Source organism: Pelophylax lessonae, assembly GCF_965119305.1.
Source record: "Pelophylax lessonae genome assembly, chromosome: 13".
In the NCBI taxonomy this organism is placed as follows: domain Eukaryota; kingdom Metazoa; phylum Chordata; class Amphibia; order Anura; family Ranidae; genus Pelophylax; species Pelophylax lessonae.
Window position 1 is genome coordinate 178,368,234 of NC_138780.1, and position 16,286 is coordinate 178,384,519.

The following is a 16,286-nucleotide window of genomic DNA, read 5'->3' on the forward strand; positions in this document are numbered from 1 at the left end:
GTACCACGTTGCCCCATTATTGAAGAAGAATTCATTGTTGGGCTGCCCTTCGCTCCAGGACACCACTTTCTTCGAGGGTAAGACCCCCCCCCCTCTTGACTCCCCCAGACAAGGGACTCTCCAGCCATCCATTTTTAATTGCAATCAATTAGATGGGTAGGAGGGAATGGCAGCTTAGCATATTCTCCTCTCTTGTCTATCACCAAGGACTTCTGTTTCCTATTGAATTGAAAAAATAAGTATTCTGTATCCGGAAACCCTTGACACAGTGAGGAAAGTAGCAGTTAAGCTATGTGCGATTTTTCTTCCTGAAATTACCAGAATTTTCTCTATGCAAAGTAACTGAAATTCTGAAAGGAATTTTTCCATGCTCCCAAGCATATAAGGTCCTGAGTGGAAAAATAAAATATTGGCTTAACAGCAGAATGCCATGCCTCTTCCTCTCCCTCTCCTCCTTTAGGAGAGAGAATAAAAAAGTGTTTTTAAAAAAAAAAAAAATTACCTTGAACTAGGTCAGTGCCAGGGTTAGTGTTTGGGTGGGTCAGTATATGTATGTGTGTGTGTGTGTGTGTGTGTGTGTGTGTGTGTATATATGTATATATATATATATATATATATATATATATATATTCATGTCAGTGTGTTTTCGGTAGGAAAAAAAAAAAAAGCAAAATACGCACAATTTCTGGGCTGTACTACGGATTCGAACAAATAACATACATATATCTGGTATCACTACAATCGTCAAGAGCGAGATAATTTAATCTAGGCTGTTCTTTGGTGGAAGGTTAAGGTACAAGAAAGAAATATGCAGCAAAATTTAAAAAAAATAATAATTTTTTATTTTTTTTTACTATTTTGTGCCAGTTTCCTTTTTAATATTTAAAGAAAAAATCAGGAGATATCCATTACCATTTACCACCAAATGAAAGACCAATATGTCCTGGAAAAAAATGTGGTATAATCCACCTGGATGCACAAATTGGTTGTGAAATGTACGGTTTTACCAACACATGTTGCAAAATTGTGCTTTGGCATTAAGATTTTGTACCCTTAGGTGCGAAGGGGTTACATTTAAAATGAACTGTCTGTTTTGGTAAATCGCCAAGTGCATCCTGAATTTTCGGTCCAGAATTTTAATTTTGGTGCAACACTAAGTGTGCACAATATTAAGCAACTAACTTGTGCGTATTTTTTTCCCATGCAAGGACAAGAACAAGTTTGCAACATGTTACAATACAGCCGGTTCACACTGGGGCGACTCAGTCGCCCGACTTTGAAGCTGCCCCGTGTAGCACGACTTCATCGAAGTCAATGCAAGCCGCTCCGAAGTCACCCCCAAGTAGTGCAGGAACCATTTTCTAAGTCGGAGCGACTTGAGTCGCTCTGATTAAAACGGTTCCATTGCACAGAATGGAGCGTGACTTGTCAGGCGACCAAGTCGCCTGACAAGTCGTGGCAGTGTGAACCGGGACTAAAACAAAGAATAAAGACCTGTCATCAATGGTCGCTTCAATGATCCTTATGCTCATGTTTTACAGTTAGGGTAACAAGTAACACAAACTTTACTCCATGAAACATTTTTGGCCTTTTAAAAATATTTAGATACCAATATAGTACACCGTTCTTTTATTTAAAGAAAAAAAAAAACTGCCTTTAATAGCATTTTGTCTGTTTTTTTGGATCTGTTCACAATAAACTTTTGCTCCAGCAGCAGCCAAAGCCTCCCTAATGCTGTGGAAAGCGGTGTATTGTCTTCCCTCGCTATGAATATTGCATTTGAGATCGTCCCACAAGTCCTCAATTTAATGGAAGGTCATTCAATTATCCTTTAGGTCTTTGCTTGCTAACCAAGCAGTGAGGTACCTGGATGCAGCGCTGGAGCATTGAACTGAATTCACATGGCCTTCTTAAATGCTGCTAATTTCTTCCTGAACCAATACATGAGGAAAGTAGTTTTACAAAATTGAATTAGGTTTGGTATTTTTACGGTCTTTCTCCAGCCCACAAATGTAGAACTAGCTCATCCTTAACTACTTAAAGCTTTCGCACTAGTATACCCCTTTATGGGCCAGAGCAAATTTTTTTTTCCTTTCTGCAGAAAACCTGTTTATTTGGCGATAAGTTTATCATTACTTAGGGTGCCTTCCCACTGCTCCATTGATAAAATCCTTTAAATGCGTATGCGTTTTTGCTGCGTTTTATGGGTGTGAGACTCCCAGCACACACCTGTGATACATGGACATGTGAAAAAAACACGGGGGAGCTGCTTTTTTGGTGCAGTTTAGAAAAGAACACCAAAGATGCTGAATGCATGACTTTTTAAAACGCACCTCCCCTGCAGCACAGTAGTCTGAAGAGTATCATTGGATTTATAGAGAAATATTTTTGTTTTTTGTGTAATTTTAGCAAGGGTAAAGCAAAACCTTAGTGGTTCTAAAGGCTCTAGGTTTTTTATTTTTTTTTTTATCTTAACATATTCTATGCATTAAGGCGGTGGTCCCCAACCACAAGGCTGTGGTGTCCGGTACCGCCTGGAGACGGGCTGCGAGTGTGGCAGGCTGACAAGAGAGCGTGCCGGGGTGGGCGGGCAGAGAGATGACGTCTACACATCTCACCGCCCACCTTTCATCACCGCAGTTCTGCCCTCACTGGACAGCTGAGAGAAGACATCATCTCTCCTTGACCGCCCTCACTCTGGTACCCAGACAATGCACATGTGCTGAAAAGTTTGGGAGAGAAGCCTCTTTCTCTGCTGTCACTGTTGCCTGCCATCAAATTGCCTTTTTATATTTAAAAAGTGACAAGCTGCGTCTGGTATTTTTTGGTGGCAGGCAACAGTGGGAAGCTTAAGCTGGTGGCAGGATAGTGACAATCTGCATCTGGTGGCAAGCGATGTGGCAAGAGACAATCCACATCTGGTGGCAGGAGACTTGGTGACCTTTGGCATCTGGTGGCAAGCGACGTGGCACATGACAACATGCATCTGGTGGCAGGTGACGTGACCAGCTGCTTCTGGTGGCAGGTGACATTGCAAATTACAAGCTGCATCCGAAGGCAGGTGACGTGACTGTTGACAATCCTCATCTGGTGGCAGGTGATGTGGCAAGTGACAAGCTTTATCTGGTGGCAGGGGACGTTGCAAGTGACAAGCTGCATCTGGTGGCAGGGGATGTGGCAAGTGACAAGCTTTATCTGGTGGCAGGGGACGTTGCAAGTGACAAGCTGCATCTGGTGGCAGGTGATGTGACAAGCTGCATCTGGTGGTGGGTGATGTAACAAGCTGTATCTGGTGGCAGGCGGCGTAGGAAGTGACAAGCTGCATCTCGTGGCAGGCGACATGGCAAACTGCCGTGACAGACTGCATCAGGGGGCAAGGGACAAGCTGCGTCTGGTGGCAGGCAACGTGGCAAGGGACAAGCTGCGCCTGGTGGAAGGCGATTTGGCAAGTGACAGGCTGCATCTGGTGGCCAGTGACAAGCTGTGTCTGGTGGCAGGGGACGGTGGCAAGTGACACGCTCAGAGCTTCTACTGAATTCTGCATTATGGCGAGTTGAACGATTATTTAATTTTACATTACAATGTAATAATAGAAATAATGCGCTTCAATCATCCTGACCGCATATCAACCATGGTGCTGTGATGATTGAAGCGCCAACACCAGCCATTGCCCTGAAAAATTGCCTGCGAAAAACTGCATCGCCATCGACCGCCTTGGCATAATTTTCTTCCATGCAGCTGGTCCCGGTGCCAAAAAGGTTGGGAACCGCTGCTTTAAGGTAAAAAAAAAAAAAAACCCTGGTTGCAGCTTTCCTATCCCTCCTGGAGACCCCCCTTATACTTATCTGAGCCCAATTTCGATCCGGTGATGTACATGAGAGCAGCGACTCTCCTGGGCCTCCCTCTCCTCATTGGCTCACACAGAAACGGGAACCATTAGCTCCTGCTGCTTTCAGTCACAGCCAATGAGTAGAGAGCAGGGGTGGGGTCGAGCCGCATTCTGTTTTGTGAATGGACACAGGGCACGGCTGCTACAGTCCCCCCATAGCAAGAGGCATGCGCTATTGGGGGCTCTCGACAGCGGGGAGGAGGCAAGACCCCTGGTAGGGAACCCAGAAAAAGACGGCATGATTAGGTTTTTGGCAGAATTGTTATACAAAAATTATTTTATTTTCTAGGAAATCCATATAGAAAAAGACATAAAACAGAATTCTTAAATTTTATTAACAAGTGTTTCATATTTTTTGCAACCCCGCTGAATATTCACAACAAACTGTTCTATTGTCTGATGGTCAAGCTTCAATACTTTAGCAATTTCCAGAATGTTTCCCTTTGTCTGAATGGCATTTTACAGTTTTTGACTTTCCATGGTCGGTTAAATCTTATTTCTGGCCCTTTTTTATCAGAGTTAATCAAGCTGCCTATTAGTTATACACATTTTAGGGGTTTGGGCTAACCGTAATAAAGATCACCCCACTGTCATATCTCATATAATACAGGAAGGTCCTGGGGAAGTAGATCTATATACAGTATACTACAGGCCAGAGTGAAAGATCTCGCTGTGGTCTTATTTAGTAGGAGGGATGCTTGGAGAATCTATAGTGGCAGACCTTCATTGTGAGGCTGAATGTCGCTCCTCTAATGTCTGATGAGAAATTTGGAGGCCATTTATATGCTGATGAGGCTGCTTCTCTGCATCAAGTGGATGTTTGGGGTCCTGTCATGTTTTCACCTGCTGCATGCTTTGCTGAAGCTCTCCTGGGTGGGGGGGCCTCCAGCTGTCATATGTGGGGTGGAGGAAATGAGGGCAAGGGGTCTGCGGTGGGAGGGGATGGGACCCTCTGGCACGTGGCTGGCTCAGCTGCTCTTCTTGACCTAATGAATTGAACAAGTGCTATATCCCCTTGGGGACAGCCAATGTCAGCTGGGAAGACTGATGTGTCATGACGCGTGCCGCACATTGTCTGCAGCTGCCTCGTTATCTGGCTGTTTAACGATGGCTGATAATGACCAACCAGCAGGTCTCTTACCAGCACAGATCCCTGTGTCAGTATGTGTCCACCAGCCGCTTCTCTTCCTCTACAACAGGTGTCACCTCTCTCTATTCACTGCTGATAACTATTGGGATGGTTTGCTTCCTGGAGGATATAATAATAATATAGCAAAATCAGTGTTTGTGATGGTATAGAAACAATATGGCGGTGTTGGTCTGGCTAGTGTGTACTGACTCCTACATGATATACACCGCCATAATGATTCATCTCCATACTGAATGTGCACAAAGTGGCTCATGGGTATACACTCAGTATAATGATGTTATAGGTCAGCATGGTAGATGATGGGTACACACGCAGTATGGTAATGATATAGGGGAGTATAGTATGGGTACAAACCCAGTATGATGGCATAGGTCAGCATAGTAGCTGATGGGTACACACACAGTATGGTGATGGTATAGGGGAGTATAGTATGGGTACACACTCAGTATGATGAAGGTATAGGTAGGTCAGCATGGTAGATGTGTAAACACACCGTATGAAGATGGTATGGGTCAGCATGGTAGATGATGGGCACACACAGTATGATGATGGTATGGGTCAGCTTGGTAGATGATGGGTACACATGCAGTATGATGGTATGGGTCAGCATGGTGGATGATGGGTACACGCACAGTATGATGGTATAGGTGAGTACAGTAGCTGATGGATATGTATCGGTCAGTATGGGTAGCTGAGGGTCGCAAACACAGTATGGAGATGGTATAGGTCAGCATGGTAGAGGATGGGTATGCACATATAGTATGATGATGTATATATCAGCATGGTAGATGATGGGTACACATGAAGAATGGTAGTGGTATAGTTCAGTATGGCAGCTGATGGGTGCACACAGAGTATGATAGTGGTAGAGGTCCATATGGCAGCTGGTGGGTAGACCTGCAGTATGGTGATGGTGTAGGTTAGCATGAAAGCTGGTGGGTACACATCTGGTATGATGATGGTGTAGCAGTATGGTGATATTGTGGTTGATGGGTACACACAGCATGGTGATATTGTGGTTGATGGGTACACGCATTATGGTGATATTGTGGTTGATGGGTACACGCATTATGGTGATATTGTGGTTGATGGGTACACACAGTATGGTGATATTGTGGTTGATGGGTACACACGGTATGGTGGTATTGTGGTTGACGGGTACACACAGTATGGTGATATTGTGGTTGATGGGTACACACAGTATGGTGATATTGTAGTTGATGGGTACACACAGTATGGTGATATTGTAGTTGATGGGTACACACAGTATAGTGATATTGTGGTTGATGGGTACACACAGTATGGTGGTATTGTTGTTGATGGGTACACACAGTATAGTGATATTGTAGTTTGGGCATCATTCCCACTCGTGTAAAGCGTATTTTTCACGCTGTTTTTCTCGCGGTTTGGTCAGTGGCACGGGTCCTGTTTTTAGAAATCTATTAATAGGGCCACTTGATGATAAAAGTGGATCTTCAGCAGCTTTAGTAAAACAAACATTTCCATAAGTAAATGAAGAATTCATTGGCGTCTTGTGGCTGTTTAATAAATGAATTGTGACTGATTACCTATTAATATGGACGCCTCAGGAATTCACCCGGGGGACGCGGAGCAGTGAAATAGAGAGGGTCTCGTCCCCCTGGGAAATCACTTCCTCATGTCTGCAGCTTAAATATCTCGCTCAACTATCAATAAGGAGGTAATTGAATTTTGAGCACAAACATGATGCCCGATGGATGACAGAGAGGAGGGGAGGGGTCTCTGCGGGACCATTTACCCCCCTCCTCCTTCTCCCCCACCAGGGCTCTTCATGGAAGATAGATGCTTAATCCATGAAATAGAGATTAGGCTGCGAGGAGGGAGCCTCCGCATGCCTCCCCTCTGTCCCCTCGCTCCTCCGTACAGGCTGACCTGCAGACAGCACAGCATGTCATGTAAGGTTCCTGGGACATGTATGGGGGAATTCTGATTTGGAAGGAGACCGGGTCACCCCCTTTCCTTCTTTTTTTTATTTTTTTCGGAAGGCGTAAAATTTCTGCGCTGTTAATCTGCCCCATCAGCATTTTCTTTAAGATTTATTTCTGAGTCCCTGAAATAAGTAGTATGTTGCCCATAGCAATCAGGTTCTTCCTTTTAATGTATAAAGTTAATTTTGGCAAATGAAAGGAGGTTGCTGATTGGTTGCTGTAGGGGTACATGGCTCTTTTAGTCTCTAATCCTATAGGTGTGTATACAGCATATACAAAGGGAACGACCGTCCCTAAACTATCGACACTTCAGAGTCCCAACCTTTGCTTTCTTTGTATTGGAGTGATGAGAAAATCGAATCATCCCACTGATCTCAATGGAGGCTCTGCTATACTGTCCTGCGTCCGGCCATCTCACTGTGCATACCTGGGACTTGTATGTTGTGTAGCACACAGGTATCTCAGTGTACACATGTAGCACACGGGTATCTCAGTGTACACATGTAGCACACGGGTATCTCAGTGTACACATGTAGCACACAGGTATCTCAGTGTACACATGTAGCACACAGGTATCTCAGTGTACACATGTAGCACACAGGTATCTCAGTGTACACATGTAGCACACAGGTATCTCAGTGTACACATGTAGCACACAGGTATCTCAGTTCACACATGTAGCACACAGATGCCTTGTCTCCCACGTATAGAACATGGCGGTCTTGTGGTACACGGTTTACTCAGCATGTGTGTACAACGCGGCTGTTTCAGCGCACATGTGTAGAACACGGTTTTCTCAGTGCACATTTGTACAATGGAGCGGCTTCCTCCCCCCCCCCCCCCTCCTATATCATCCTTGCCGTAGCCCCCCTGGCTGTTAATTCAGTAATTATCCTCCAGCGTGCTGGCTGCTCTGATTATTTTGTTATTGGAAGAGACAGGACTAAGTAGAATTAATCAATCTAAATGCAATTAGCATCATGTTAACCCAGTGATGGACATCTCAAGGTGAGGCCACCAGCGCCGCCTTCTTATTAGCATTCACATCACTCGCCCCATCCTGAATTACATTCAAACCAGCTTTTTCCTTTTCTTTTTTTTTTTCTTTTATATATCCATAATTTACTGTGCTGGAGCTTACCTCTGTCCTAACACTATTCCATGTGTTCTGTGTGTGTGACACTATGCCCAGTGTAGTGTGTGTGTGTGTGTGTGTGTGTCTCACTATGCCGAGTGTATTGTGTGTGTGTGACATTATGCCGAGTGTAGTTTGTGTGTGTCTCACTATGCCGAGTGTGTGTGTTTCACTACGTCAAATGTAGTTTTTGTGTGTCACTATGCCGAGTGTATTTTGTGTGTGACACTATGCTGAGTGTATTGTATGCCGAGTGTAGTGTGTGTCTCACTACGTCTAATGTAGTTTTTTTGTCACTATGCCAAGTGTAGTGTGTGTGTGTTACTATGCCGAGTGTAGTGTGTGTGAGACACTATGCCCAGTGTAGTGTGTGTGTGTGTGTGTGTCACACTATGCAGAGGGTAGTGTGTGTGTGTGTGTGTGTGTGTCACACTATGCCGAGTATAGCGTGTGTTAGACTAACCTGATGATAGTAACCTGTATGTGTATATGTGAGACACTATCCGAAGTATACTGTGTGCCACTATGCTAAACTTATTTAGTGTGTGTGTGTGTGTTACACTAACCCAAGTGCAAAATGTAACACTATATAGGAGACACTATGCCAATTGTAGCGTGTGTGTGTCTGAGATACTATACCAAGTCGTGTGTGTGTGTTACCGCTAACTTGAGAGTATCCTGTATGTGTATATGTGAGACACTATGCCGAGTGTATTGTTTGTGCGTTATATTAACCTATGTGTAAACCTGTATGTGCATGTGTGAGACTGAGTGTACTGCGTGTGTGTGACACGCTAACCCTAAATGTAATCTCTGTGACCCCATCCCAAGTATAGAATGTATCCCTATCCCCAGTGTAGTGTGTGTGTGTGATACGATCCCAATCGTAATTTCTGTGTGTGTGATATTGTAATGTGTGACATTTCTGTGTGTGTGATATTGTTTGTGATATTGTTATATGTGACACTAATCCTGAGTGTAATCTGTGCGTGTGTGATCCCTGTCCTGAGTGTAGCGTGTGATCCCTGTCCTGAGTGTAGCGTGTGTGATCCCTGTCCTGAGTGTAGCGTGTGTGATCCCTGTCCTGAGTGTAGCGTGTGTGATCCCTGTCCTGAGTGTAGCGTGTGTGATCCCTGTCCTGAGTGTAGCGTGTGTGATCCCTGTCCTGAGTGTAGCGTGTGATCCCTGTCCTGAGTGTAGCATGTGAATCTATCCTGAGTGTAGCGTGTGTGATCCCTGTCCTGAGTGTAGCATGTGAATCTATCCTGAGTGTAGCGTGTGTGATCCCTGTCCTGAGTGTAGCGTGTGATCCCTGTCCTGAGTGTACTTCCTGTCATTCTTGTGGATGTTGCTGGTTTAGGTTGTTGAATGTAAGATGTGATGAGGTGGGAATGAGGGTGTAGGACGCATAGCCATATTTCATCTCTCACCATACACCACGCTCCTCCCTAGTCTGATGGGATTTGGGGAGCAGCATGTGTGAATTTGTTTTACCACTCAGAAATGAACAGATGTTGGTATAAATTACCACTGTGTCTGACGTCTTGCAAATTAAAAGCACGCTCGGCATTACTAAACAATCTGCGGGAAGAACAGTGCAGAGAGGAAAGGGTTGTATATGGTGAGAAGTAAATCAACCCAACCTCAAAAACACAAACGGGGGGTGGGGGGGGGATCAGTGTGTGCTTTCACACATGCACTTTGTGGCTGCCCCCTCTCTTCTATCTCCTCTCTGCTTTATTCTATCTTACCCCACTTCACCTTACATTGCCCCCCTTCTCTTCCGCTCTGCTCATCTGCACTCTTCTCTTCCCTCTTTTTTTTTTTTTTTTTTTTTTTTACTGTTCCACAACAATTTGCTCTCTTCTTGCTTTGCTACACTCCTCCCAATTCTGCCTGCTTGTCCTCTACTTTTTTCTGCTCTCTCCTCTCCTATTGCTGCAATTCACCTTACCCTGCTCTCTCCTCTCTGCCCTTCTGCCCTGCTCCACTCCACTCTAATTTGCTCTGCTCCATTCCACCCTGCTTTGCCGTCTCTTCTCCTCTCCTGCACTCTTTAACTCTACTTAGCTCTCTCCACTCTACTTTACCTTACTCTGTTTACTCCACTTTACTCTTCCTCTTCTCCTGTCCTACTCAGCTCCACTGCACTCTGCTATGCCCTCTCCTGTGCTCTTTAAAGATACTCTACTCTCTCCTTTCCTACTCTGGTCTACTCCACCTTACTCTTCCCCTTCTGTCCTACTCTGCTCCACTCCACCCTGCTATGCCCTCTCCTGCTCCAACCTTTTCTACCTTCTCCATTCTTGATCTGCCCCACTTTACCCTACCTTGCACTCTCCTTTGCTGCTCTGATCCACTCCATCCTTTTCTGCCCTCTACTTTCTTGCTCTACTCCGCCCTTCTCTGTTCTCTCCTTTACTGCTTCACTCCACCCTACTATTCCTTTCTATCCTCTCCTGCTTAGCTCCACTCCACCCTACTCTACTCCTGCTCCACTCCATTCCCCTCTGCTTTTCTCACTGCTTTACTCACTGCTTTACTTTACCCCCCCCCCCCCCGCTCCACCCACTCTACTTTGCCCTTTCATTTCCTTTTTAACGACATAGCCCCCACCCTCTCCCCCTTTGATTTTCCCTTTTTCTGCTCTGCTCTCCTCTGCCCCTGCCCTCTTCTCTCCTCTGCCCTCTTCTCTCCTCTGCCCTCTTCTCTCCTCTGCCCTCTTCTCTCCTCTGCCCTCTTCTCTCCTCTGCCCTCTTCTCTCCTCTGCCCTCTTCTCTCCTCTGCCCTCTTCTCTCCTCTGCCCTCTTCTCTCCTCTGCCCTCTTCTCTCCTCTACTCTCCTTCTTTTCTTCTCTACTCCACTATAAAAAAGAATAAAAAAATCACACTGTATAGGTGTGTATAGGACCAGGAGGTTTACAGTGGATTTAAAAGGATTGGACTTTAATTGGTAAGGTCTGGCAGTCAGGGAGCACACGTGGGATGTAAAACATTCAAAAGTCTTTATTATAAATGGATAAAAACATAATAAATGGACATGTAGTATACATTACATCTTGAGACAGTACATCAAGGAAACCACACAAGGACAATCACAGTATTTCATAAGGTTCGGCGCGTTTCGCCATGTAGGTGAAAAATGGCTTCATCAGGAACCATTATGATTAGTTGGTGTCCTTTATAACATGTAGGAGAAATATACATAAACAAATAAGAACATTTTTTCTTTCCATAAAACTCACCTAAATAGGTCTAAAGTGCATATATCTAGCATTGTACAAAATATAAACACTGCATGGTGTTTCAGTGCTCACCTCTTGACAGAAAACAATCTACTTTGACATCAACAGCTCCGAATTGCCCATACAGTCTGAAGCAGGCAGGCCTCCAAATATGACCCTACAGTGGGTCAAACGGGTCTACTCTGCTCTTTCCTTACCTACCCTGTCGCTCTCCACCCAACTCTGCCCTTTTTCTCTTCAGATCTCCTCCACCCTTCCCAAATGTATTCTTCTCTCCTCCATCTCCTCTGTCAGTCATACATTGATATATATTTTATGCCACCTGGATAATTTACACATGTATGTGATATCTTTGAACTGTGAATAATTTGGTAGAGATTACTCGATGTTGTATTATTTGCTTCAATTCTCTCCCTGTCCTAATTCCTGACTGAGGTCAGTGCCGACACTCAAAAAAACCTTTCATAACAAAGGTGACTCCTGAATTACATGAGAAAAAAAAATACTTTTGACAATTTTACCCTCCGTCAGCTTGGATACTGTCCTCAAAATCAGCCCTGTTCAGGTAGGAGATGGTGGTCTTATAGCCTGACACAGGGCCAATATGGCTGCCCGAGGAGAGAATACAGGTTAATAACTACATACACTGATCACTAAAAGGTGAGGCAACATTGTTATAACAGTCTAAGATTGAAGTCCCGGACATTTTAAGATTGTCCCTTTCTTCATTGACTCCCTTTTTAAAAGTAAATGCAGACCCACAGCCAGGCCCTCTTGTATGTAGCAGTGTATCCAATACCCTCCCAGCAGCCGACTTCCATCACTGACATTTTCTTCTATCTCTTCCAGCCCGTGAAATGACCAGAGGGAAGTTTCTGAATATTCTGGAGAAGGCCAAGAAGTAGATTTCTGGGACGGATTGCGAGTTTGCGCTGCCCACATTAATACAGTGTGGCTGTTTGGCAGTCATTCCTAATTTTTGAGACTTTTGTCTTCAGCAATGGGCGGTACTGAAGTTACAATATGGGCTCCTGTATGTGATCACCTGTCCTTCATTTAGAAGTCAGCGCCTATGCAGTCAATCTGCTACAAAACTTGTTTAAGCAAATAAAAGCTAATGATTTGTTAGAATTGTGAGTGGTTTGCTGACCATATTTAGTTATATATTGGCAGTAGAGTACACAGTGTATATTCAACAATAATGGCTCCTTTTTTTATTGATAACAAAGTATACATTGTATGATGGTGACAGTTGACCCCTACTGTAAGAAGAGAAGATCCCAAATGCCCCACATCCACCAAAGCCCAACAGTGCCAGTAGTAAAAGCAGCCTCGGGCCATGCCCAACGCATTTCACCCCACCCACTGGGCTTAGCCTTGACCTCCATGACTAAGCCTTGTGGGCAGGGTGAAATGCGTCGGAGTGTGGCCTGAACTGAGCTTGGCCTGAGGCTGCTTTTACTATAGATACTGTTGGGCTTTCCTGGATGTGCAGCACTTGGGATCTTTTCTTCCTATGTGCTTATAAATTGAGCCGAGATATGCTCTTCCCCAGCCTGGTTCACATTGACCCTTCCTATTATTAATAGTTTCATTGTATAATGGTGATAAGGGACCCCTCCTGTTAATAAGAGGTACATTAATTAATGGTTATAGCAGACTCCCCCCCCCCCCTATTTGTAAAAGAGTAGATATTTAAATAAGTGATAGGGGATCCCTGCTAATAATAGATTTTATATAAAATAACAGTGATGGGGGACCCCAACTATGAATAACACTATGTACGATAGTGATGGGGTGCCCTTCCTATTAGCAATAAAGTATATATTGTATTATGGTGATTGCAGACCTTTTCTATGATTAATAATGGAGGACGCATTGTATATTTATGATAACAAACCTCTCCTAATAAGAGTATATACTATGTATAATGGTGATGGTATACCCCTCCTATTAATAATGAAGCATACAATGTCTAATCGTGATGGGGGAACCCTACTTATTCATACTACAGTAAAACCTTGGATTGCGAGCATAATTCGTTCCGGAAACATGCTTGTAATCCAAAGCACTCTTATATCAAAGCGCATTTTCCCATAAGAAATAATAGAAACTCAGATGATTCGTTCCACAACCATTTATTCATAAGTCTTTCAGTTTATAGTCTATATACAAAGATTATAGCAATGTGATAGGTTGTGTCATCATAAAATGTCCATCCACAAATGGCGCCTCCACAAGGGGATTAGAAGCAAAATCCAGCAGGAGCTACAGAGTATAAAAGAGAAGAGAGGCGCCTCTAAGTGTAGCAGTATGGGGACATTTAATGAAGGTTCAACATTTAGCAACTCACATGGTTGATGATTAAAGAGGCACATCTAAATATGCAGGCATCCGGCGTAAAGCTGTCCACATAGACCATCTTCTGAACCACTGGCTCTCACCGATGTTAGTCTGCAATTGTGATTGGGAAGACTACCCTGCAGTAGAGTGATCTGAAAGCGAGACTTTGAATCGCTCGTGGAGCGCAGCGTGGAAGGGTGTGATGAAGATGGCAGTGCGGAGGATGGTCTATGTGGACAGCTTTACCCCGGATGCCTGCATACTTGGATGTGCCTGTTTTAATCATCAACCTTGTGAGCTGCTAAATATTCAACCTTCATTAAATGTAACCATTTTGCTACACTTAGAGGCTCCTCTCTTCTCTTCTATACCCAGTTGTGACATGACGCTACTTGTATATCAAGACATCGCTTGTAAATCAAGTCAAAATTTATTTTAAAAATTTGCTTGTCTTGCAAAGCGCTCTCAAACCAAGTTACTCTCAAACCAAGGTTTTACTGTATATAATACATTGTATTCTAGTAATAGGGGGCGCTCCTTTTTAATAATTGAGTGTACATTGTATAATAATGATAGGGGACCCCACACTATATTATACAGCATATGCACTATATAATAGAGATAGGAGGCCCTACTATTAATAATAGAATATGCATTGCATGATCATGATAGTGAATCCCTCCTACTACTAGTCAAGTGTTATACATGGTATAATGATGATGGCAAACCCCTCCGGTGGACTATATCGTGATCCCAGACATGTCATCTAAAAGGAGGCATTACTGATCTTTGGATGGGGATTGTACATCCATATCTCCATGTTACCCACAATGCAGTATTACATCTTTGTTAATTGCAGCTCCTGTTAATCGGCTCAGATGTGACTCCGATGATGCACATAAAGATGTTTCGCCCCCCGCAGCTCTGCCAGGGGCCCACACTCACCACCAGCTGTTCCCTTTAATCTGCACTGTGATCGAGCACAATCTACACAAATCTCCTCATTAAATCCGCCTTACAAGGGGAAATCACACAAGCCCGTTTCCTGATGTATATCAATTATGCCCATTGCAGAGAGTTCCAGCCTGAAGGAAGCCAATCCCCAAATGATTTGTAAATGGTTTAAAGTGAACCTGTCACAAAACTGGGCATTTCAGGTTAGGGATATGAGGAATCGGTGATCTGAGGTTGCAACAGTCGCAGTTGATAGATTCGGTTATACTGTAGGTGGATTTTGTTCTGTGCAAATCTCCACTTTTCCTGTAAAAATTGAGTTCGGTTCAGCACCTTTCCGAACAGAGCTGGATGTCCGAGTTGTGTCAAAAAAGTTTTTGGTGAATGGTAATCGAAAATAGAAGATACAAACAAATTACCTTTATTGGCCTTCAAAATAATCGCAAGCCTTCAAACACACACTTTTGGCAACGTTCATAAAGCTTCTGGAAACGTCAGCAAAGGCCTTTTTAGAGCCGGTTCACACTGGGGCGACTTGTCAGGCGACTGGGTCGCCTGACAAGTCGCCATGGGTCGCCTGCCATAGATTAGCACAGGACCCGTTCTAATAGGAGCGACACAAGTCGCTCCGACTTAGAAAAAGGGTCCTGTACTACTTTGGGGCGACCTGGAGCGACCTGCATTGACTTCAATGATATGAAGTCCGTGCATGTCGCTCCGAGGTCGCGGTGCGCGATGTGCACCACGACTTCACAGGTCGCCCCAGCAAGTCGGGTCGCCCCTATGTGAACCGGCTCTTAGGAATTAGTCTGCTAGGAATCAGAACTGCTGTCACACATTCTAGGATTACCGCCGTGTCCACAAAATGTGCGCCTTTCATGATTTCTTGACCTTGGACTCTTGGGTCACGGGGGAAGACTGTGAACGCCATTACATTGATTGCTGCTTGGATTCTGGATCAAACTGGTAGCGCCAGGTCTCCTCTCCTGTGACGATGCTCCTCCAAAGGATGGATCCTGGTCACACATGGTAATGAAATCTCCAAAGGTTTCCATCTGTTTTGCTTTCTGTTCTTCTGTCAGCTTGTGCGGCACAAATTGAGAACAGATCTTCCGCTTATCTAAATCTTTGCGGACGATGGTGCGCACTGTGTCTTTGCTAGTGCCCAATTCCTCCGCCATCGTAGAGTCAGTCCTCGATCTCTTGCCAGCATTTGTTGCACTCGCTCGCTCATGGGCGGGACAGGAAGGTGTGATGTCATTGCGTCGGGGACGCAGCGGCCATTTTATCGGTTGGAAACCGGAGTGCATATATTTGCTGATGCTGCTCTGCAGTATAATGTGCATTAAATTTCAATAAATTTGTCCTTTTATCACAAATATACCATGCTATGAGGGCCTTTCCACTTTTTGGGTACCTGTTAATCCCTCTCTTGACTCGATTTCTGAACCTGGGATTCCTGTGTCCTTTCCCTGGGAGTCTGATCCGGATTCATCATCTGACCTTATTGAGTGCTGACCTTGAATTCTGGATGAGCTTATAGTAGGTTATGAACGCCCTATTATTGACAACAGGACGGTAAGAGTCAGTGTGGTTGGAGGTCA

The 16,286-nt window shown here is 44.4% G+C and overlaps 1 protein-coding gene across 1 annotated transcript in view; it reads left to right on the forward strand.

Annotated features, from left to right (window-relative positions):
* LIN52 (lin-52 DREAM MuvB core complex component) overlaps nucleotides 1–12,324 on the forward strand; it is a 55,921-nt gene extending 43,597 nt beyond the window's left edge. The window contains exon 6 of the mRNA XM_082275099.1: nucleotides 12,235–12,324. Within this exon, the coding sequence (XP_082131225.1) occupies nucleotides 12,235–12,290 (56 nt within the window). The 3' untranslated portion in view covers nucleotides 12,291–12,324. The remainder of the gene's footprint in view (nucleotides 1–12,234) is intronic.
* The last annotated feature ends 3,962 nt before the right edge of the window (nucleotides 12,325–16,286 follow it).